Source organism: Labeo rohita, chromosome 12, assembly GCF_022985175.1.
Source record: "Labeo rohita strain BAU-BD-2019 chromosome 12, IGBB_LRoh.1.0, whole genome shotgun sequence".
Taxonomy (NCBI): domain Eukaryota; kingdom Metazoa; phylum Chordata; class Actinopteri; order Cypriniformes; family Cyprinidae; genus Labeo; species Labeo rohita.
In genome coordinates this window covers 630,907-656,129 of record NC_066880.1, presented here as the reverse complement: position 1 = coordinate 656,129, position 25,223 = coordinate 630,907, and the positions used below count along the sequence as shown (strand labels likewise).

General features: G+C 34.0%; 2 protein-coding genes across 3 annotated transcripts; both read right to left on the bottom strand.

Moving 5' to 3' along the window:
• Positions 1-10,919: 10,919 nt before the first annotated feature.
• On the bottom strand, positions 10,920-18,148 carry mmp21 (matrix metallopeptidase 21). Its single transcript, XM_051124696.1, has 7 exons — positions 17,980-18,148; positions 15,460-16,117; positions 15,185-15,324; positions 13,905-14,046; positions 13,333-13,590; positions 12,080-12,252; positions 10,920-11,971 (listed from the first exon to the last, which is right to left on the bottom strand). Exons 1-7 carry the CDS (start codon positions 18,124-18,126, stop codon positions 11,660-11,662), a joined length of 1,830 nt encoding a protein of 609 aa, XP_050980653.1. The 5' UTR covers positions 18,127-18,148; the 3' UTR covers positions 10,920-11,659.
• A 2,089-nt stretch (positions 18,149-20,237) lies between these two features.
• Positions 20,238-25,092, bottom strand: uros (uroporphyrinogen III synthase). 2 transcript variants are annotated; one of them, XM_051123634.1, is made up of 10 exons: positions 24,988-25,092; positions 24,556-24,707; positions 24,395-24,478; positions 24,206-24,302; positions 22,529-22,600; positions 21,634-21,708; positions 21,467-21,550; positions 21,007-21,092; positions 20,818-20,916; positions 20,238-20,719 (listed from the first exon to the last, which is right to left on the bottom strand). In XM_051123634.1, the coding sequence occupies exons 1-10, from the start codon at positions 25,031-25,033 to the stop codon at positions 20,585-20,587; spliced, it is 930 nt and encodes a 309-aa protein (XP_050979591.1). In that variant the 5' UTR covers positions 25,034-25,092; the 3' UTR covers positions 20,238-20,584. The 2 variants fall into 2 exon arrangements, with proteins under 2 accessions (XP_050979591.1, XP_050979592.1); XM_051123635.1 differs by having other exon boundaries at positions 24,921-25,066.
• Positions 25,093-25,223: the final 131 nt, after the last annotated feature.

The following is a 25,223-nucleotide window of genomic DNA, read 5'->3' as shown; positions in this document are numbered from 1 at the left end:
TGATGATTTCCAGCAGATGTTAACGGCCTCGTCTCATTAGCGCACTCCTCAAACACTGATAACTGTGTGTTTACACTCTGATGTGTGTGTGTGTGTGTGTGTGTGTGTGTCCTGTGGGACGTTTATTAAGAGCCTGATCATGAAACACAGAGACTGTAAAACACACAGCGCTGGGATTTGATCACTTTTGCTGTGATTGAGTCGTGCTGCAGGTCATTAAGGGAGTATTTGTTAGCCTCATTAATATGCAAATGAGCGGTTGTGACAGCGGCGTCGTGTGTTCAGTGACAGCGTGTAGTTGGAGTGATTCTGCATGTCTTATCTGTGTTTAGCCACTGAATCGAACATGTAAGCGTGTGTCGGGAAGCTTTACAATAATATTCATACACGACTGAAGCCTCTGAACCGCTGCTGCTTCATTATTTCATTAACAGTCTGTGTGTGTGTGTGTGTGTGTGTGTGTGTAACTGTGTTTAAACACAATCAATATTTTGCATAAAGGAGACACAAGTATCTCATGCACAAAAATGTATTTATTTCTTTACTATATAATAATTCAGATCTGAAGTGTTTCCCATTGTGCTTCTGTCTCATCTTCATAAAATCATATTTGATGAGTTCATCACTAAAGCATCACTGAAGAGCTTTATTGAGATACTATTATAGTTTTATTAATATTTTGAATTAGATGTTATTTTTATATTTTATTTTAATTTTAATTAGTAATAGTAATTTTGTTTGTGTTTGCGTCATTTCTAGTTTTTTTTTTTTTTTTTAATATGTCTATTGTTTATATTACATTTTTATTCAATTTAATTGTAGAACTTCAAATTGACAAATTTAATGAAACTAAGAATATTTTTCCTTATGACAACTAGGAATAAAAAGATAAAAAAAAAACATCTTCTAAAAATAATAAAATATATATAAAACAAGTTCACACTTTGCATAAAATCACTGACCTGTGTGTAGCATTAATTTAGTATCTTTTATTATTAATTTGAATTAGGTTTCATTTTTATATTATTATATTTTATTTTATTTTACATTTTTTTTATTTTTTGGTCTGTTTTATAATTATTTTTATTTATTTATTTTATTTCAGTCATTTTTGTACATCAAAATAAACAAAGTTAAAACAAGAAATGCTGTCTTGCAAATTAGCTGAAATAAAATGGAAAAGTTTTAAATGAAAAATAATATATATTTTTATTTTATTGCACTTAGTGTTTATTTTATTATTTTTATCATTTTATTTAAGTTTATATAGATATTGTCGTATTTTAAAATAATCATTTTTTGTTACTTGAAATAAACATTAATTCAAATAAAATAAAATATACACTTTAACTTTAACTTGATGTATTAAAATAACTAAAACTGAAAAAAAAATTACAATATAGACATTAAAAAACAACAAAATCACTTTAACTCAAATTAAAATGAAAAAAGAAAATATAAAAATAAATCTATAAAATAATAATAAAAACCATAATATTTTAGTGATACTAAATTATATTTATGTTATCAGTTATTATCTATATTTATTTTTTCAGTTTTTATTTTAATTTTAGTTAAAGCTTTAGTAATTTGTTTTTTGTATTTTTGTTAATATGTCTATTGTTTTTATCACATTTTTATTAAATTTAGTTGTAGTACTTCAAACTGAAATAAATTCAATGAACATGAGATTGACAACTTAGGGATAAAAATATAGAAAAAAATCTTCTAAAAATATTAAAATATATATAAAACAAGTTCATACGTTACATAAATTCACTGAACTGTGCACAGTATTCATTTAGTATCACCGAGATACTATTATAGTTTTTATTATTAATTTGAATTAGATTTTAGTTTTATGTTTTCCATTTTTATTTTACTTGTTTGTCAAGTTTGGCATTTTTAGTATTTTTGTCTATTTTTATTCATTTTATTTCAGTCTTTTTAGTACCTTAAAATAAAGTTTATTAGTCTTGCAAATTAGCTAAAATAAAATTAAAAAGTTTTAAATTTAAAATAAAATGATTTTTTTATTGCATTATTATTTTTTATGACTTTTTTCATAAAATATGTTTATTTTATCTCAAGTAATGAAAAAGTTTTTTAGGGTTTTAGTCAGAATTATTGTAGTTAATGAAAACGAAAACTGAAACTAAAATGAAAACAATTTAAATAAAAAAAAAATGTTACTTGAAATAAACCAATCTTAACTGAAATGAAATAAAATAAAATAAACATAAGTTTTCATTTCAGCAACATTTCATTTTAAATTTAAGTTGATATATTCAAATAACTAAAACTGAAAAAAATTAATAAAAAACAATACAGACATAAAACAACTTTAACTAAAATTGAAATTAAAATATCAAATATAGCAATAAATCTGATTCAAAATAATAATAAAGCCATAATATCTCAGTGATACTAAAGTAAGACCGGTTTCAGTTGTAGTTTGAGTTAATATCCCTGCTTTGATCCGATCAGTGTTTGGTTTAGTTGTTTATCTTGATGTTTTGCTCAGTTCATGCTTCAGTCATACGCCATGTCTCAAAATATAGTCTAGAAGAATAAAATACCAAACGGTCTACAAGCTGAGTTTTACATACTGTTATATTGTGAAAAGTGCTTCTTCAGTGGCCTCAGATCACAAGATCCAGACGTGTGGAGAGAATCGAGCATCTCCGGGATCTTCACCCGTCCTTCACCTCCACAATCAGCTCCTGACTGAACGAGATCTGCTCCACTGTCTCTGTATGAGGAAAAAGAGAAAAGCGTCCTGATGAAGTGCAGCGGTTTGAGAGGGTGAGATAAGTCAAGCTGAGTTAATGTCAGCTCGTCCCGCAGGAGAACAGAGGGGTCACGAGCCGAATCAGCTCACACACCACAGAAACAACACCGCAGTGGTGCTGTAAATCACACTGGACACACATCAGACACAACTGGACGAGGAACGTTCGAGAACAAACTTTACGTTGGCTTGAGAAAGCCTAGCCTGCAAGTTTGAAGCAGCTGTAAAAGTATTAAAATAGATGATGTTGCTGGCATGATTTAGCACATTGCTTACATGATTTCACGTGTTGTTAGCATGTTTTAACATGATTAGCTTGTTGCTTGCATTTTTGTAGGCTGATTACAATGTTGTTAGCATGTTACTAGCATGTTGTTAGCATGATTCGCAAGTTACTAGCATGTTTTCTAGCATGATTAACATGTTACTAGCATGTTGCTAGCACGTTTCTAGCATGATTAACATGTTACTAGCATGTTGCTAGCATGTTTCTAACATGACCAGCATTTTACTAGCATGTTGTTAGCATGATTAACAAGTTACTAACATGTTTTCTAGCATGATTAACATGTTACTAGCATGTTGCTAGCACGTTTCCAAAATGACCAGAATATTACTAGCATGTTACTAGCATGTTGTTAGCATGATTAGCATGTTACTAGCCTGTTACTAGCATGATTAACATGCTACTTACATGTTGTTTACATAATTTGCATGTTACTAGCATGATTAGCAAGTTGCTTGCAAGATTCAGAGCCTGGTTAACAAGTTACTAGCATTATTCTAACATTTTACTACCATGTTGCTAACATGTTTTTAGCATAATTAGCATGTTACTAGCACATTTCTAACATGACTAGCATATTACTAGCATGTTACTAACATGTTGTTAGCATGATTAGCATGTTACTTTCATGTTGTTTACATAATTTGCACGTTACTAACATGATTAACAAGTTACTAGCAAGATTCAAGCATGATTAGCAAGTTACTAGCATGTTGCTAGCATAATTAACAAGTCACTGGTATGTTTGCTAGCATGGTTAGCAAGTTACTATCATTATTCTAACATTTTACTACCATGTTGCTAGCATGTTTTTAGCATGACTAACATGTTACTAGCATTTTGCTAACACGATTCTAGCATGATTAGCCTGTTACTAGCATTTTGCTAACACGATTCTAACATGATTAGCCTGTTACTAGCATTTTGCTAACACGATTCTAACATGATTAGCCTGTTACTAGCATTTTGCTAACACGATTCTAGCATGATTAGCATGTTACTAGCATGACATCAAACAGCAGTATTATGATGTATTTGTATGTTCAGAGCATGTGTGTGTGTGTGTGTGTGTGTGTGTGTGTGTGCACCTGGTATTTATCACGTTATGGGGACCAAATGTCCCCACAAGGATAGTAATACCAGTAAATTTTGACCTTGTGGGGACATTTGTGAGGTCCCCATGAGGAAACAGGCTTATAAATCATGCAGAATGAGTTTTTTTGAGAAAGTAAAAGTGTGCACAGTCTCCTGTGAGGGCTAGGTTTAGGTGTAGGGCGATAGAAAACAGGGTTTGTACAGTATAAAAACCATTACGCCTATGGAATGTCCCCATAAAACATGGAAACACAACATGTGTGTGTGTGTGTGTGTGTGTGTGTGGATCAGTGTGATGTTTCTGCTCTGTGTTGAAGGTCAGAGATTCAGAGACTGAACTGAGCTTGATTTCAGTCAGGAGATACGATCAAACGCTGAGATTCATCCGCTGGTGAACACGCGTGTTCGATTCTCCTCCTGAATGAATGTGAGCGATAAAGCGGGCGGTTTGAGGGTCACCTGCACGTCTCTGTTTATCTCCGACGGCAGAGAAACGACCCGTAACCGTTGCGCCTGTTCTTCAGCGAGGGGCCGGCCGGCCTGCGAGGGCCAGATAACCGGGTCACGTGACCGGAGCAGAACATAATGAAGGACAATAAGAGCCGTCCCGTAACGACATCATTATCGCCCGCCCGGAATGACACACATTTGGGGGAAGTGGAATCGGCCTCATAATCATTTTCTTTGAGACTTTCTCCGAGCGGGACGGTGCGCTTCATCTTCATGAGGCGAGAGAAAAGAGAGACGTTTGCATCACGCTTCACAGAGCACAAGAAGACAAAACATTGAATAACACACATTGTATCATACTTGTATGTACTCTGTGCACAGTATGTTGGTTTTTCTTAAATGTTCTGCAAAATTTAGAATTGGCTCCCTCTTTTTTGCACTAGTGTAAATGTAACACTGAAGTGTCATATTTAAAGCATGCTCATAATGATTACACTGATTTTTTTTTTTCCACAGTTAATAAATTCATGCTGATTCTAAGGAATTTAAATACATGCATTTTGAAAATAGAATTATTTAAATAAAATTAAAATTCCACCTTGGAATGACAAGAATGACACCACTTATTTTATTTTATTTTATTTTATTTTATTTTATTTTTGCTGTTTACATCAATAGTCTCAATAAAACTCCTAAAAGTCCATAAAGTAAGTACAAATCATAATAAAATTGATGAAAATTGACAAACAGAACATGAGATATTATTGAACTATTCATAGATTCAATTTGTAACTTTTACAGTGGAGGTTCCTGAAACATCTACACAAAACAAGAGAATGTGATTATTGAAAAAAAAAAAAAAAAAAAAAAAAAAAAAAAAGGACCTGAACTTTGTTTTTCAACATAACAATTTTGGGTTAGAAATGTTGGGAAAAAAGTTAAAATTTGAGGTCCTGTAACTAGCCACCATTTTATTTTATTTTATTTTATTTTATTTTATTTTATTTTATTTTATTTTATTTTAGCCGTTTACATCAATAGTTTCAATAAAAGTCCTAAAAGTCCATAAAGTACGTATTCATAAAGTTAGTAAAATTATAATAAAATTGATGAAAACTGACAAACAGAACATTAACATATTATTATTATATTAACATAGATATTGTTGAACTATTCATAGATTCAGTCTGTAACTTTTGCAGTGGAGGTTCCTGAAACATCTACACAAAACAAGAGAATGTGATTATTGAAAAAAAAAATGGACCTGAACTTTGTTTTTCATTTTATTTTATTTTATTTTATTTTATTTTATTTCATTTTTTATTTTATTTTATTTTAGCCGTTTACGGCAGTAGTTTCAATAAAAGTCCTAAAAGTCCATAAAGTAAGTATTCATAAAGTTAGAACTTAGTTTTTCAACATAACAATTCTGGGTTAAAAATGTTGGGAAAAAAGTTCAAATTTTATTTTATTTTATTTGCCTATTTTATTTTTGTTTACGTCATTAGTCTCAATAAAAGTCCTAAAAGTCCATAAAGTAAGTATAAATCTTAATAAAGTTGATGAAAACTGACAAACAGAACATGAGATATTATTGAACTATTCATAGATTCAATTTGTAACTTTTGCAGTGGAGGTTCCTGAAACATCTACACAAAACAAGAAAATGTAATTATTATAAAAAAAAACAAAAAACATGGACCCGAACTTAGTTTTTCAAGATAACAATTTTGGGTTAAAAATGTTGGGAAAAAAAATTCAAATTTTCTTTATTTTATTTTTTATTTGCCTATTTTATTTTTGTTTACGTCATTAGTCTCAATAAAAGTCCTAAAAGTCCATAAAGTAAGTATAAATCATAATAAAGTTGATGAAAATTGACAAACAGAACATGAGATATTAACTATAAATTTGTATCGTACCTCCGCACGGCATGGAATCTTCTCACGGATCAGCTGTGAATGCTGGGAAACGCAGGCCTGTCGTCCGTCTGCAGACGATCTGATGAGAGGAGAGACAGAGCAAGTCAGGGACACCGAGGGAGGAACGGGACGCTTTCTGCCCCATTTTCTAAGTGTTGGCCCGAAGGGTCGCAGTCACACGCCGCCCAGAGTGATTCAACCTACTTTACAAACCACAGTCACTGTGTCTCCGTCCACCACAGACAAACACTCATGAACACAGATACTGCCTCAACAAAACACACAGACAAACAGACATATCTGATGTGAATCTGAGGCCAATCTGAGGAACACTCTGGGAAAAGTCAGAGAAGTGAGTGGAAAATCAACAAAACCACTGTGTTGTGAACTCACCGTGACCTGACGAATCTGAGGAGAAACACTGTCTTCAGGCCGTCCGCTTCAAAACTGATTGACAGAATATAATAACAATGAGCTGACAGAGAAACACACTGTGTTTACATCACCATACACATCGCACCATCATATTCACACTCAAATCAGCTTTAATATGAATGTTCAGATACAGAGTCACGTGTCTCATCAGGCAGAATGTTTTGGAATATCATTATCATTATCATCATCATCATCATTTCATGAGGTTTGTGCTTCGATCCACTGCCTGAAAGCTCATTATTCTGATGTGTGTGTGTGACAAGAAATTACTTCTCTGACCAAAATATTCATCAGTTATCACTGGAAAACAAGCTAATGGAAGCTTCACAAAACACAGACTCATTTCCAGTGTGTGTGTGTGTGTGTGTGTGTGTGTGTGTGTGTGTCCCATCAGCCCGAGCGACGCTGTAAACACTGTAATTCTGCATAATGCTGCGAGTGTTTTCACTCAAACGTTTCCATAGCAACAGCTATTTCACAGTCATATCTTTAATGAAAAGGTAATATGAGACGTAGAGTATTCCTCACATCATTACTGGGGTAAACAGACAACAACATGACAAAAACATGAGTAAATATGACAAAACCTCCCTTTGGGAACATTTAAACTGCGAAAAAAAAGGATTTTCTTACTCAGTATTTTTTCCTTGTCTTCCATTAAAAATGTGTACAATTTAAACCAAGAATCATTACTTGAGAAGCAGAAAGGCTTAAGATGTTAAGTCAAGTTTTCTGAAATAAATCATCAACATTAAGTGTTTGCTTAAAACAAAACAAAAATATCCACCAGGGGAGTCTAGGGAACTAATCGTTTTCCCCATCAGACAGATAGTTTGTCTTCTTTATAGCATTTCATTTTGATTTTTTTTTAAGGAAACTTGCTTGTCATTTTGCTACTCAATAGAAAACAAGACAAAAATACTGAGTAAGAAATTCTTAGTTTTAAAGGGGTCTTATTACAAAGTGTTGATTTGTTTTGGGGATGTACTAGAACATGCTCTCATGCTTGGTGGTTCGAAAAGCGCATTATTTTTAACATCATTTACATTATTACAATACATTTCTCCCAGCCTGGCACAAATGGCTCGATTAGTTCTGGGTTTAATGAAGGCCCGCCTTCAGAAAAACGAAATGTGCTGTGATTGGTTAGCTTTCCCACTGCGTTGCAACTGGTGAACAGCTTAGACGGTGTTTCAGTACTGACGCGCCCCTTGTCAAAGAAGCAAGTTCTCTGTACAACTGTTAGTGCAAGCTAAATTAAAGTGATTCTTACGTTTTAAATATGGATATTTTTCTTACAAAAACGCATCCGCTACAGGAGGCCTTTATTAACCCCCCGGAGCCGTGTGAGGCACTTTTTATTATGGATGGATGCACATTATTGGACTTGTTTTGGACCAATGAGGAAAAACACCCATCTATGCTGTTCTAAAGCTTGGCCGTGCCAGGATAAATTTTAATATAACTCTGATAGCATTTGTCTCAAGAAAGGAAGTCATATACACCTAGGATGCATGGAGGGTGAGCAAATAATACGCTACAGTAGTGTTGGGTCCTATCGTCAGCCTGCGAGATCGCCAATACATGATATTATCGTGCTAATGTATTTAATTATTTTACATACTTAGTTTCATTGCCGAAACCAGCTCCAGCATAAGACTAAAAGCAGCCTAACATTATCAAAGAACATCATCGCTGATCAGCCTACACTATTCTAGTGAAAGTTTAAAAAACACTCACGTTATAAGTGAAGCTATTTACACTGTGTGATGAATAAATCTCTTACCACACACTGCACACGTGTGCGGCGCGTTACGGCTCTGAAGCGGCCACTCTAGTCAATGCTTGTGTTTATACCGCCACACTGCGGCTCGTTGAAACGGGATTCAACCAAGCAGAAACCTCCCGCTCTCTCTGTTTGGTCTATATAGCTAAATGTACCCTCATGTCAACTGTGAGGGGGGTGATTTTTTTTATAACTCACCCGTTTAAATTATTTTAAGTCTTAAAGTTCAGAATAATTTAGGGCGTGGCCACTTGAGTGACAGGTGGATTGCCGCTGCTGTCACCACCGTCGCGCTAGGCGGGTGTGGTTTCAGCAATCAGCTCCACCCACGTCCCGCCTCTTTGCCCATTTTGGATTATCTGGGAGTGGCGTGCAATGACGCGATTCCATGGTGGCGACGGCCGACTCCCGCCCACTAAGAGCTTCAAAAATGCTCTTCAGAAACCTACGGGTGACGTCACGGACACTACGTCCAGATTTTTTACAGTCTATGGTTGTGACATCATTGCATGCCGGAAAACGAACGTTGTAGTCCAAAGGAGCCGTTCGTTGTAGTTCTAGAAAAGGGATTTTTGTTAAAAACAAAATATCTCCTTTTGGAGTGGACTTTGAGATTTGTAACTTTGTAGATCTTTATTATGCCCAAAGATACACACCACACACTGACTAAAATTCAAAAAGTGAAAAAGCATAATAGCCCCCCTTTAATTTTAGTTTTGTGTGTGTTGTGTTATTTATTTATTTTGGCTTTGGTTTGACATTGTCGTGCTAAATGAGTAAATCTTTAATAGACATCACAAAAACTGGCAAGTATTCAAAAAGTGACTTTCATACATAATTCACAGTAGTATGAGCAGTGTGCTAGTGTACAGTCTCACATGCAGCGTCGCCCTCTGCTGGTGCTAAAACCACTAACCAGTAAATGTGAACCATATAGAATTAATTAACAATAAAACAAGGCACCACAGGGGGCCCCAGAGGGCCCAGCCCACCCACTATAGGTCACTGTGCCCCCTCACCTCCCCTGTCATAATCTTCTGGTCATTATTTTTAATTTATTTATTTACAAGAAGGACTCATCAGCTCTAAGAGTCGGTGGTGATTTATGGAGTTACTCTCCATAGCAACAGATCACTACCGGAATGCAATTATTTCCTAATTAGTTGCATGGCTGTATTTTCTATCAAGACTCATCAGCACATTAATATGCATGTTTTTGCTCATATAATCTGATTCCAGCCTGCATGCTGCTGACTCATGTTATTAATCACATGAATTCATATTCTGATGGTTTGTGTTAGAGGTAAACTAACTGATTTCTGTGGAATCACTCACAGCAGATGCAGGCTGATAAACGCACGTCAACAGCACATTTAATCATTACGGAACAATGATAAAGTATCTGCGGCATCATCTTAACATGGTCCATTTTTTGCCTGTTTATTGATTCCGCACTTTCTTTGTAAGTTTTACTAGAGGTTTCCAACACTTTGAGTGAAATGTGTTTCATAAACAAACATTACAGCTTGACTAATTGTTGAATATAAGTGATGAAAAATTTTGACACTTCCTTTCACAACACAATGATCTTCATTACAAAAGATTAATTAGAAATAGAGTTGCTATCAAGTATAAAGCAGTGTTATTTTAGCATCCTTGACATAGTATTAAAGTTTTATTTTTTATTATTATTAGTTTTATTAGTTTATAAGTTTTATTTGAAAGTTTTTTGCATTTTTATTTATTTATTTATTAGATGTCTGTCTTTTATTTCAGTTGTCTTGTCAGTTTGCTGAAAAAAATAGGTTTAGGCTTTTATGTTTTATTTTATTCTTAAAGTTTTTTAAATGTATTTTTAAGGTTTTATTTGAAGTTAACTACAATAAACCTGTTATAAACAGTCATTAATTAAGAAATATGTTTATTATTAAGCAAACGTTGTTGAGCTTTATAAATGAGTGCATGTATAAATAATTCTCAGTGTTGTAACAAAGGGTTTTTGTTTAAGATAAACAGAGAAACTCCACTGTAGATAGAAAACACTGATGAACTGATTTCTTGTAAATAGGAATTTATTCTAAAAAAAGGACATGTTTACAACAAACATATAATAACAAATAATAAATAACTTAATAAATATCGAGCCATAAACCAGCAAACAGTATAAGTAAAAATGTTTTTGTCAAATCTTGTGTTGCACAGCATTGCATCACATACATACTGACTTATAGAAATATCTAACTACAAAAGAAATATAAATGACTGACAATTTAAATTATTTCAGTGATTTTCTCCAGTCCATCAATTAACATCTTGAGAAGACGAGTAAAAAAAAAAAGAATCCATCATTAAGATGTATTGAACTCCAAGAAGTCCAAAATCCATAATAACACTTCCTCCACTGCAAAAGTGCATCTCCTGTTTTATACATATTGGTTTTGGCTGTTTTGGCTTGTAAACGGTGCTGTGCAGATTTCTCTCCTGATTCAGACCGGACCACTTTTTCACTGGAGGAAGTATTATTATGGTTTATGGACTTGGATTTTAATTAAAAACGTCTTAATGATGGATTTGTTTGAGCTTTTGTCTTCTCAAGATGTGAACTGATGGACTGGAGTGGTGTGGATTACTTGTGGATTATTGTGATGTTTTTATCAGCTGTTTGGACTCTCATTCTGACGGCACCCATTCACTGCAGAGGATCCGTTGGTGAACTGTTCCTTTAAGTTAAATCTCAGGACTCTTCAATTATATATTTAAAGTCAGCTGACAAACAAAGTATAAAATCCCTGATTCAGATGAGCAGTTCCTGCTCATATAAAAACAGCAAAGTGCTGCAGTCTTCCTCATTCATTTTGTGGCTGATCTGAGATCAGATCTGAGGTTTGTGTGGTTCATCGTCTGCGTGTGGTTCTCAGAGAGCTGCTGTGAACGTCGCAGATGTCGAACCACTGCTGCTCCACGTCTCTGCGGGGCATCAGGCCGTTCGGCGGCAGAGAGCCGCTCCGTCTGCGATCTCTGCCGCTCACCATCCGCCAGAACCACGAGCCCTTCATCAGGAACACCGTGTTGTGAGTGTATGAGAAATAAGCCGCGTCCAGGTTACCCACGGGATGGTTTCCAGGAACAACGGCGGGAAACACCTCTGTGATTTTTTGTGGGGAAGAAGCAGCCAAGCGGTTCACGCGCACATCAAACCTGAACACCTGCAAATTAATATTGTGCAATTACTATCATCCTACTAGATCACCACTGGACACTGGAACTATCTGGTCATCTTGCATGGTTAAGTGCGGAATATTAGCAGCTGTTACCTGTGAGCCTTTGAAGAAGTAGATGTGAGCATCTCTCCGGTCGTAGTATGCGGTGTCCACTGGTCCAGACACGCCGGGAAAACCTTCGGAGATCAGACGAGGATACGAGCGGCCGTCTGAGTCTTCAGTGAACACCTGATCATTCTCACTGTCATAACGCCAGTACTGCACACCTGAAACATCACAACACGACATCAATACATGCAAACATATGAACAGTATACATGCACATCATACTGTAGAAGCGTAGGGTAGTACGCAAAAACTCCAAGCATGCTAAAAAACCCTGCAAATATGCTAATATGTGAACGAGGACCATGCAAAAAAATCAAAATGCACAATACAAATATGTAAAGAAGCTAAATGCAAAGCACAGTGCAAAATAATGCAAAATACACATATAAGACATATACAAAAAAGCTGAAATCAACATACAAAAGTTAAATACGTAAAGAAGCAAAATGCAAAATGCTAAATTCAAATGCACAAGAAAAATAATGCAAATGTAAAATATGTTTAAAAAACCTGCAAAAATACAAAATGCACTAATGTACACAATTTAAAAATAAATAAATAAAAACGCTGCAAAATAAAAAGTAAAATATGTACAAAATTCAAATGCACAATGCAAAATAATGAAATTACAAATTTAAAATACGTAAAGAAGCAAAATGCAAATACAAATAGCAAAATAATGCAAAATACAAATGTAAAACATTCACAAAAAAGCAACATACAAAAGTTATATATGTAAAGAAGCAAAATGCAAATTTTCTTTAAAATATGCATAAAATTAGAATGCACAAGAAAAATAATGCACAATGCAAATGTACAATATTTTTATAAAAACCCTGCAAAAATACAAAAATGCACCTATGTATAAATATTCAAAAATACGTACACGGCAAAATACAAAGTAAAATATTTACAAAATTCAAATGCACGATGCAAAATAATGCAAATAACACATGTAAAATATGTTAAAAAAAAAGCAAAAATACAGAATGCATAATGCAAAATTTGAATGCAAATATGTAAACTTGTATACAAATGTGCAATGCAAAATACAAATGTAAAACACGTAAACTGCAAAATACAAATACAAAAGTAAACTTTTTTGCTGTTCTCAGTTTTCTTTTTGAGTTTGTGCTGTAATCTCTATGTGCAATGCAATACTCTTTTAGTCTTTGAGCTAAGATTGTGTTTTTGTACTCAAATGCATGCAGATAAACTCTTGGTAAGGAAATAAATACCTTTAAAAAAGTAGACAGCGTCTGTTTTGCGGTTCCACACGTGAACGTAAGCGTCCACGCCGCTGGACGGAAGCCCGTGCCAGCCCACCTGCACCGCCACCGGATCCCCGTAGCGTGTCCGGTTATTACGGTTCTCATAGAGCCAGTACCAGCCGTCCCGCATGAAGTAGGTGTTGAAGCGCACAACGACCTCACCGTACGGCGTCTGCTCCTTCCTGATCCAGTCAAACACGGTGCTGAAGCGACCCGTACACACACCTGACAGAGAAAACACATACCAAACTAATTACATTTCTATTTACGATGTAGGAAAACAAACTGTTTTATTTGCATTGGGGGGGTTTATATTTGTGACAATCAAAGACATTTTCAAATCAAATTCTCATAAAATTTCTTGTTCACACAGGTACATCAAATACTACAATATTTCATACTTAGGCTACTGTATGAATACTTTTACACATTATAGTAATGAGAATTTGGGTTTGAGTTTGTTATGAAAACTGTCTCATAATGTGTAGAAATCTTACAAGCAGTCATCATTTTCTTAATGCATAATCTCTAGTGCTCACCGTACAGGCTCTGAATGGATTTTCTGTCCATCCAGTCGATCTCAAAGCCAGCGTCCTGAGGAAGGTAGCTGGGCTGCATGATGGACCCGGGACGGTAGATGTGAGGAAGCCCTAAAACATGACCGATCTCATGAACCGCTACCTGAATCAAACACACAACACACCACAGTCAGAGATTCACATCAGTGATTCAGATCAGAGATTCACACCAGATTCAGATTAGTGACTAAAATTAGAGATTCAGATTAAAGATTCAAATCAGATTCAGATCAGTGTTACAGATCAGATTCAAATCAGTGATTCAGATCAGTGTTTCACATCAGTGAGTCAAATCACAGATTCAGATCAGATTCACATCAGTAATTCTGATCAGAGATTCACATCAGATTCAGATTAGTCACTAAAATTAGAGATTCAGATTAAAGATTCAAATCAGACTCAGATCAGTGATTCAGATCAGTGTTTCAAATCGGTTTCAGATCACAGATTCACATCAGTGATTTAGATCAGAGATTCAGATTAGTGACTGAGATTAGAGATTCAGATGAGAGATTCAAATCAGATTCAGATCAGTGATTCATATCAGAGATTCAGATCAGTGTTTCAGATCAGATTCAGATCGGATTCGCATCAGTGAATCAGATCAATGATTCAGATCAAAGAGTCAGATCAGAGATTCAGATCAGTCATTCAGATTAGTGACTGAGATTAGAGATTCAGATGAGAGATTCAAATCAGATTCAGATCAGATTCACATCAGTGATTCAGATCAGTGATTCACATCAGGGATTCAGATCAGATTCAGATCAGAGATTCACATCAGATTCAGATCAGTGATTGAGATCAGAAAATTCAGATCAGTAATTCAGACCAATGATTCAAACCAGAGATTCACATCAGTGATTCAGATCAGAGATTCAGATCAAGTTCAGATCAGTCACTGAGATTAGAGATTCAGTTTAGAGATTCAGACCAGTGATTCAGATCAGAGAGTCACACCAGTGATTCAGATCAGAGATTCATTTTCTGTGTGGAGAGTTGTATTAGGCATTTCACTATATATATATATGATTGTGTATGTTACCAATAAAACTTGTAACTTAAAACTTTTGCAACAGCGTTTTAACAATTTGCAGCTTTTTATGGCCAAATAATTTTACAGTGCATTTTTTTTCTAAATGTTGAATTTCAGTTTCACCCATCAGCACGACAAAACATAAAACACTGTCCTTTACTGTAGTCTGGAGTGTTTAGTAGTTTTGCGTGTGCTCTCGCATTACCTTTAGAAGACTGATCCCGCTGCCCGTGTTTGGGACGGTGAAATGTTCATCATCATCAAAATGAATGTCTCCGAGGAACCAGGCGTGAGCGAACTCTCGTCCCGCGCCGTCAAACCGCTGAGAGCAGCCCAGATGACGACCTGCAGGGGGCAGCAGAGGGTTCGATGATGAGGTTAGGGGCCGTTCACACATTTTTGCTTTGAAAAACATGTGACGCAGAACAGCGGACGAGGTAAGAAATGCAACGTCTCTTATTTTAAAGCTGCAGAACTGACCTGTCCCAAAGCCCAGTCTGATGTCGATGTCCTCCAGAGGCGAGTGAACGTCCTCCACGAACTGCAGCGGAGAGACTTCGCTCCACATGCGGAAGGCCAGTCTGAAGATGTACTTCTGCTCGTCGATGGACAGCTGACTGCTGTATCCTTCTCCGATCAGACGCCACTTCAGGAGGCTCTTGGAGAAGGCCATGTGTCCCGTCCACTCGCTCGCGTCCCTCTTCCTCCTGTTCCTCAGAAGCGCCGCCAGGTGGCGTTGTTTCGGCACGTGAGGCTCAGTATTGTTGGCTGCATCAGTGGCGTTCACAGCAGCATCAGTGTGATTGTGTGTCGTGGTGCTGTTGGACTCGGCTGTGTCGTTCAGCTCTTGTTCAGTAGATTCTAGCTTCTCATCCTGATCCGGGACTCCACATCTGGGTTTATTCATGGCTGCCTTGGTGGCGTCATCAAACACACCTGTGACGGGCAGACCGGACACCCGCTGGAACTCCTTCAGGGCCGAGACGAACCGGAGATCAGGACTGCTGGATCTAGACGTGGTTCCTCCTTCCTGAAGATCCAGAGAGAGACTGACGTCCTTCTCACCTACAGCTTCTTCCAGGATTTGAGACTCATCACCGTCTGCAGCCTTTATGAAGCCGTACTTAGACAGAAACCGCTGTGCAGAAACAGACAGAGATCAATATGTTTGTTTCAATAAATAACTTAAATAAATACTAAATATATCACTCTACTACACTTTTAAAGAGTAGTAAAAATAGAGCACAATGAACAAGGCCACAAAGAATTTTCCATATCAGTTTTTTACAGGTGTATTTTGAATTTTGCACTGCGTTGTGTTTTAGATTTAACAAAACGTCCATACAATTAATGCATTATGTCTTGGTAGATTTTTTTGTTTTTACAGTGCAGATAGATGGACAGACAGACATCGAGTTAAGACATTAAGGCAGAAAAATATTAATATAATCATATTATTTAAATGCAACAAAAATAATTATAAATGTAATTAAAAATGTAAAATTTTACTGTTATCTACATTTCTGCTCATGAACTTTGAGAATATACACATGAATATAATCGTATTATTGAAATAAAAATAATTATGAATGCAATGAAAAATATTACATACTAATGTTATTTAAATTTCTGCTCATTAACGGAGTAGAATGTACACTTGAAAATGATCATAATAGTTAAAAAATAATATATTAATTAAATAAAATTAAAATAACTGTAATAAGAAATGTACTATTTTATATTTTTATATTGAATATAATTATATTATTTAAATAAAATGAACATAATTAAAAATGTTATTAAAAATTCAACATTTTAATGTTATCTACATTTCTGCTCATGGAATTTGAGGAGAATATACACTTTATTATACTCATATTATTCAAATAAAATGTAATAAATTATAAATGCAATTAAAAATATTACACATTAATGTTATTTACATTTCTGTTCATCAACACAGAGAATATACACTTGAAAATCATCATAATACTTAAAAAATAATATATTATTTAAATAAAAGTAAAATCTAAATGTAATTAAAAATGTAATATTTTGTATTTATTTTAATTTCTGCTCTTCAGCATTGAGGAGAATATACACTTGAATATAATTATATTATTTAAATAAAATGAAAGTAATTATAAATGTAATTAAAAACAGACCATTTTAGTTTATATAAAGATAAACAAAAAAAAATTATAGAATTTTAATAAAATGATTTTAAATGTAATAAAAAAAAGCTAAATATTAAAGTTATTTCCAGTTACGCCTATCAACAGTAATTTAAGCAGAACAGTGTTGGGGGAAACAAGTAACGCAAGTAATGTAATCAGATTACTTTTTTCAAAGTAGCTAGTAAAGTAACACATTACTTTTTAATTTACAAGAAAATATCTGAGTTACTTTTTTCCCATTTATTGATTAAAAGCTCTCCTGTCACCATATGTCGCCACATTCATTAATTCATCTTACAAAAATCTGATGCAGTATTCCTCAAAATGAATAAAAATAGTGAAATGCAACTCAGGATATGATGCAAACCTGCAATAATTGTATTTAATTCCATTTTATTAAGCAGTGTCTTTGCTGCTGACCTTCGATGATCCAATTCAAGCATACTATTAAGCAAAAATTACTCAAGATAAACTAGCGTTTTTGTTTTTTTTTTATTTATTGCTGAAGAGTGTTGAACTTTCTTCTTCTGTTCTACTGTACAGACATGAATTCACTTTTGCTTCAGCCCCAGGCTTTTGGTCTAAAAGGTTTTTACATTTGACAGAAATAGAACTTTTTATATTAAAAACAAACATGCAAAAAGTAACTCAAAAGTAACGCATTACTTTCCATAAAAAGTAACTAAGCAACGTCATTAGTTACTTTTTTGGAGACTAACGCAATATTGTAATGCATTACTTTTAAAAGTAACTTTCCCCAGCACTGGAGCAGAATATACAAAATTAATTTAGATTCTTTATATAGAGTAGATTGACAGTGAACCTGCGCAGTGTCGGTGTCGGTGATGAGTTGAGCCTGATGGATGTCGTTCATCCCATCTGAATGATCTCTGCTGTGGAAGACTTTCTCCCCGCTGATGAAGATGATGCTGATCCGGAGGATGAAGATCAGCCGGATCACAACCAGCATCGTTAAAGTTCCGCTGCGCGTGTCTGTCCTGCACTGTGAATGAGCGCGTTTCAACTCCACGCGCTTTATAGTGTCGCGCGCACGGTCTCATGAACGAGCTCACGCGTTCGCGCCTCTGTGTGAAATAACAGCCGGGTTATTTCCCCATAAAAACAAGCAAACCAGAGGAACTGACTGACACGTAAAGATGCGCACGTGAAGCCACGCGACTCACACCTGTCTGAGAGAGAAACACCTGAGCGCGCGCAACCGTCACACCTGCGCTCAGCTACAAGGCTGATACGCGCTATTTCAATCATAAAACAACATTTCATTATAAATAAACACATTTGAATATAATCACATTATTTAAATAAATCAATTATAAATGTAATTTAAAAAAGAACAATTTTAAAGTTATTTAAATTTCTGCTCATCAACATTGAGTAAATATTTACTTATTATAAATATTATAATAAAAAAAACTAAAATAATTACAAATGTAATTAAAAATGTAACATTTTAAGATTATTTAAATTTCTGGTCATTTTAAACTTATTTAAATTTCTGCTCATCAACATTGAGTAAATATTTACTTATAAATATTATAATAAAAAAAAAAAATTTCTATAATAAAAAAAACTAAAATAATTACAAATGTAATTAAAAATGTAACATTTTAAGATTATTTAAATTTCTGGTCATTTTAAAGTTATTTAAATTTCTGCTCATCAGCATTGAGTAAATATTTACTTATTATAAATATTATAATAAAAAAAACTAAAATAATTACAAATGTAATTAAAAATGTAACATTTTAAAGTTATTTAAATTTCTGCTCGTCAACATTGAGTAAATATTTACTTATTAGAAATATTATAATAAAAAAAACTAAAATAATTACAAATGTAATTAAAAATGTAACATTTTAAGATTATTTAAATTTCTGGTCATTTTAAAGTTATTTAAATTTCTGCTCGTCAACATTGAGTAAATATTTACTTATAAATATTATAATAAAAAAAAACTAAAATAATTACAAATGTAATTAAAAATGTAACATTTTAAGATTATTTAAATTTCTGGTCATTTTAAAGTTATTTAAATTTCTGCTCGTCAACATTGAGTAAATATTTACTTATTAGAAATATTATAATAAAAAAAACTAAAATAATTACAAATGTAATTAAAAATGTAACATTTTAAAGTTATTTAAATTTCTGCTCATCAACATTGAGTAAATATTTACTTATTATAAATATTATAATAAAAAAAACTAAAATAATTACAAATGTAATTAAAAACGTAACATTTTAAGATTATTTAAATTTCTGGTCATTTTAAAGTTATTTAAATTTCTGCTCATCAACATTGAGTAAATATTTACTTATTATAAATATTATAATAAAAAAAACCTAAAATAATTACAAATGTAATTAAAAATGTAACATTTTAAAGTTATTTAAATTTCTGCTCGTCAACATTGAGTAAATATTTACTTATTAGAAATATTATAATAAAAAAAACTAAAATAATTACAAATGTAATTAAAAATGTAACATTTTAAGATTATTTAAATTTCTGGTCATTTTAAAGTTATTTAAATTTCTGCTCATCAACATTGAGTAAATATTTACTTATAAATATTATAATAAAAAAAACTAAAATAATTACAAATGTAATTAAAAATGTAACATTTTAAGATTATTTAAATTTCTGGTCATTTTAAAGTTATTTAAATTTCTGCTCATCAGCATTGAGTAAATATTTACTTATTATAAATATTATAATAAAAAAAACCTAAAATAATTACAAATGTAATTAAAAATGTAACATTTTAAAGATTATTTAAATTTCTGGTCATCAACAATGAACAGAATATACATTTGAAAATAATCATTATTTAAAATAAATACAAATAATTCTATTATTGATATTAAGTTAAAATAATTAAAATGTAACTAAAAATAAAATATTTTATATTCATTTAAATTTCTTCCTGTTAACATTAAGAAGGATATTCAACTTAATATAATTGTATTTAAATAAAATGTTAATGACTATAAATGTAATTAAATTGTAACGAAATTTGAAGTTTCGCCCATCAACATTAATTGAGAAAAATATACACAATTAATTAAAAAAATGTATTTTATATTTCATCTTACATCAATATAACGCAAATAAAAGTCCTTCAGTTATTACAGCACAAGACACCAGTTCACATTGATAATCTGTGATAAGCTGTAAGTGACTCACATTCAACATAAAACACAGATCAGGAGATTCCTACAAACAAAATTCTGTGTAAATCACAAAATAAAAGAAGCTACATCAGATTCAGGTGCAGCAGTGATGAATCTGACGCATAGAAATACACAGCTGCAAAGCAGATACAGATATCTGTACACATGCAATCACTTATTTAAAAGTTCATTATTTATATCTAATATCTATTGCAAAAGCACGACTCTGGCAGTCAGGGGTCAGGCGTGTGGAGGGCACGTGTGATGGCAGCGGCCAGATGTTTGGCTGTGGGTTTCTCAGCACAGCAGCTGACCGTCAGTCCGTGCGACTGCAGCGCGTCTGCCGTGGTCGGTCCAATTGACGCAAACTGAAAAACACGATGATCATATATTATATATAATATAATGATTATATATATATATAATGATTCATCCAGATCACTATACGATGAAGTGATGCTCACACCTTTATCTGCTCCAGCTGAGATCCTGAGAGCCTTTTCACCAAATCCAAACAGAACGTCACTCCGGACGGACTGAAGAACGCAACGCTCGCCGGGACGCCCTGAACACACACACACACACACACACACACACACACAGGTGAGTGACAGCGCCGTCATGGACAGACAGATGTACGGTATCTGACACACACCTGCTGAGTGAAATAATCAGTGATGTTCTTGTGCAGATCAGGATGTTCAGCTGTCTGATAGACGGTCAGAGTCTCCAGAGGAATATCTGACAGGAACAACAACAATAAAGAAATACTCATTCAAACACAATTTCTAAGAGCATTTTTGGGCAACAAAACCTGTCAAATGTGCATGGCAGATTCATAATTTACCCTATAATCATAACTAAAGAAATTATTCGTTCTGGAGTTTCAATTTGAATATAATATAATATAATATAATATAATATATTCATATATTAATATATTTTTCCTTTTTATTTTGGGGTGAAATTAAAGCCTTAAATACTTTTAAAAAACAAAAAATGTTAACTGCATTAAAAACACTAACAAATGTGTTTTATGACAAATTTAGCATTTTATAAGGTCACAGCTTTAATATCTGTAAACGGTTTGTAAACGTTTGAATAAATGATCTCACTGTTCTTTCTGAGCGCGGTTGGCAGAACTTCACGTTTGATGGAGCCGCAGGGAAAGAAAAGTGGCAGAATCTCTTGATTTTCTCCTGCGTTTAACAAAACACAACATTAACAAATACTCATAGAATTTTGACATCATCAGAGAGAATAATGTTTGAAACAGTCATACTCTGTAGGATGAGAAGAGCGAGAGCGTCTGCGGTTCCAGTATCTTCACCCAGCGGATTCAGACCCAAATCTGCAACTAAACATTTCAGGAGAAAAATATAAACTTAACGCTTTATTAAAATTACAAAAGCTTCACTACATGGTTTCATTACTGGAAGACGCTGACAGTGGAACTCTGATTGTAAATCTGATTTTGCATTTATTAGTGCAACTCCCATGAAGAAATATACAGATTATATTTCAGCACAAAACAAAAAAAAATTAAATTATATTTTGCATAATGATAATTAAACCTATGTTTAGCTCAACAACCATTATTACAATAAAACAAAACAAAAATTAAATTAAATTAAAATAATTAAATTAAATTAAAAAATAAACAAATAAAATAAAATAAAATAATGCAAAATTTAAATTAAATTAAATTAAATTAAATTAAATAAGAAATTAAATAAAAAATGAAAAAGTAAAAAATAAAATAAACAAACACATACATGTTCATTCTCAGCTATGTATATGTATTGGGCATACATTTTTGTGCATGTTCTTAAAATAATGAAACACAAAGAACAGATGACGAAGAGAGAGGAAGGCGATTATCAAGCGGTTGTGACGACGCACAGGTGTGTTCTGTGTGTCTGCAGGTGTGAGCTGATTTACTCAGCTGACAGAAACAAAAGACGTTCAGCAGGTCGCAGGTGATCAACAAACACACACTTCCTTCATTAACAGCCGGGCTCTTAAACACTCATCAGGGGTGTGTGAGAATCTGTCTGATGTGCTGCCATTGTGTTAGTCAAAGCACACACAGTAAAATACTGTTTCACAATCTCCTCAGTGATAATAATTCGCTCGGGTCTATCAGATGTGTGTCTGTGTGTGAAATGATTTCATACCTAAAGACGCTGTCGCTTTCCCAACCACATAAATGGACTTTTCGTTCCATTTGTCTTTGACTGCGTCCCATTCTGGAGAATAAAAACATCAGAGAATCAGCATGAGTAAGCTGCAGCATAACAAATACTGTGCTGAACTGTCATGATACGTTTGCCACAATGCAAAATAAAACATTCTAGGTTCAAAATCAGGTATTTTCTTGAAGAGTCTTTATCATTTCAGTCATTCATTTAATCATTTATTATGAAACGTGATGAAACTGTGACATCTAGTGGCTGAGATCATACGAGCACTTACTAAACTCTCATTCCACATGAAGTAGAAGATTTTTAGTTGTTTTGTTTTATAACTGTAGGCCTAATGATTTGATGTTTTCTACTGTTTATTAAAAAAAGAAATCAGAAAAAAGCGAGTCCTGAACTGAATAAAATTATTCACGAACCCACACCGATCTGAATCAAATGATTCGCGATTCAACTCCAAAGTTCGGATCTGAATCAAATGATTCGCGAACCCGCGCTGAACTCCTGATCTGAATCAAATGATTCGCGATCCAACTCCGGTCCCGATCTGAATCAAATGATTCGCGATCCAATTCCGAAGTCCCGATCTGAATCAAATGATTCGCGATTCAACTCCGAAGTCCCGATCTGAATCAAATGATTCGCGATTCAACTCCGAAGTTCGGATCTGAATCAAATGACTCGCGAACCCGCACTGAACTCCTGATCTGAATGAAATTATTCGCGATCCAACTCCGGTCCCGATCTGAATCAAATGATTCGCGATTCAACTCCGAAGTTCGGATCTGAATCAAATGACTCGCGAACCCGCACTGAACTCCTGATCTGAATCAAATGATTCGCGATCCAACTCCGAAGTCCCGATCTGAATCAAATGATTCGCGATACGCAATAGGATTGGAACGCTTCGAAAGGGAATAATTTTGCGATGCAATGATTTAACTGTCTCAGAGTTTCACCCATCACTATAAGTCATTTTTTAATCATTACAACTATGTTGAAATTCAGAAATGAATGGTTCTTTGATCTGGTTTCGAAATGATCGAAATCACGAGTTTGAATCAATCGGAACAGTTCAAGCGTAAATGACTCACTCAATTGATTCAGTTTATCTGTTCTTCTTTTCGCATCTTCATTTATTGTCTTTCAATAATTCAAGTCCCTCTTCAGGAATATTGCTATTTTCAAGGATTTTCCAGGCCTTACATTTCAAAAAGTCAAATTCAAGCACCTTGTATGAACCCTGCAGTTGATTAAAGCTAAAACTACTTGACATCAAACAAATGCTAACTAAAAATAAAACTTTTTTATATAAGCTAGTTGCCATGGCAACATTTGTTATTTTAATCAGCAATAACTAAAACTAAAAATGAAGTTACAATTTAATAAAAAACTACACATACATATACAAAAATACTAAAAATGAGAAAAACAGAACAAAATTACTTCAAGGTTAACCATTAATTAAAATGGCAAATATAAAAATAAAACTGCAGCTGTTTATTCTAAATCCCATGTGAAAATATCATTTGATTATATTATAATATATAACAGTAATCACACATCAGCCAACAACCACAGAACAAAATCAACTCCAAAAGCTTTCAGCATCATTTCCAGCGTCTCAGAACGCATCTAATGATCCAGACTCACTGTGTCTGTGTCTGTGAGACTCTAAACACGTCTTGACGGCCTCCACGGCTCTGGGACTGGTGAAGATCAGACCTCCAGACCTCTCGGGCTGAAAGAGCTGGTGATTCACAACAAAAGCACAAAGAGTCCGTGTTTAATAATCCACAACAGCAGCAGCAGTCAACCTCAGAAGAAGTTTTCCAAACTCACCCGCTCTGTAAGGTCACTGAGAGACACAAATTTAAAAGACAGAACCGGGATCAAAGCAGCTGTGTGTCCACATGAGGACAATTCCTAAAATAAACACCCAGCATTACACACTATTACTGTAATTATAATGAGTGTTATTATGACACATAATGAGGTTTTACCTTGATATAAGGGTCTGCTTCAGTTTCACTCTCTCGTGGCTCTTTCAGCAGTAGCACTTTCATGTTTGCAGACATCTGAAACCACTTCAACACCAGTTCTGCAGTGTTAATGTGCTTTAATACTCTGTCCCGAGGAGTTTCTGCTGAATGACCTTTCAGTCAAACCAAGATCAGCATTTCATACAACAACGCCCATTAGAACACACATCTGTCACACACTGATAACACCAACAACTGAAGGATCTTGTGTTTTCATGCACTGACATCAGTCACTTATGAACTATGGGTGATTATGACAGAACAAACACGCGACATACAGATGAAAGCTCTTTATAGCGGCTGCTATCAAAGTTTTTCGGGCGCACCTGATTAAAGTAATAATGCTTGATAGATGTAGTTTGATCATAGTTAGGAAAATACATCATGACATACTTGCAGTGAGTGAGTTTATGCAGCTTTCCGCATTATTATGATACATAAACTACAGCGGTGAGTGAAACAGGACGCAACAGCGACACAGTTAAACAGAACAGTGCGATTTTTCAAAATAACAGTCTGTAATGTCTAAAGTTGGAAGCATGGCGCTTCATTGAAGCAAATGGAAAAAAATGTAGTCTCGATTATTTATATTATAGAGTATCTCGAACATTCTTCTAATTTTTCCTATT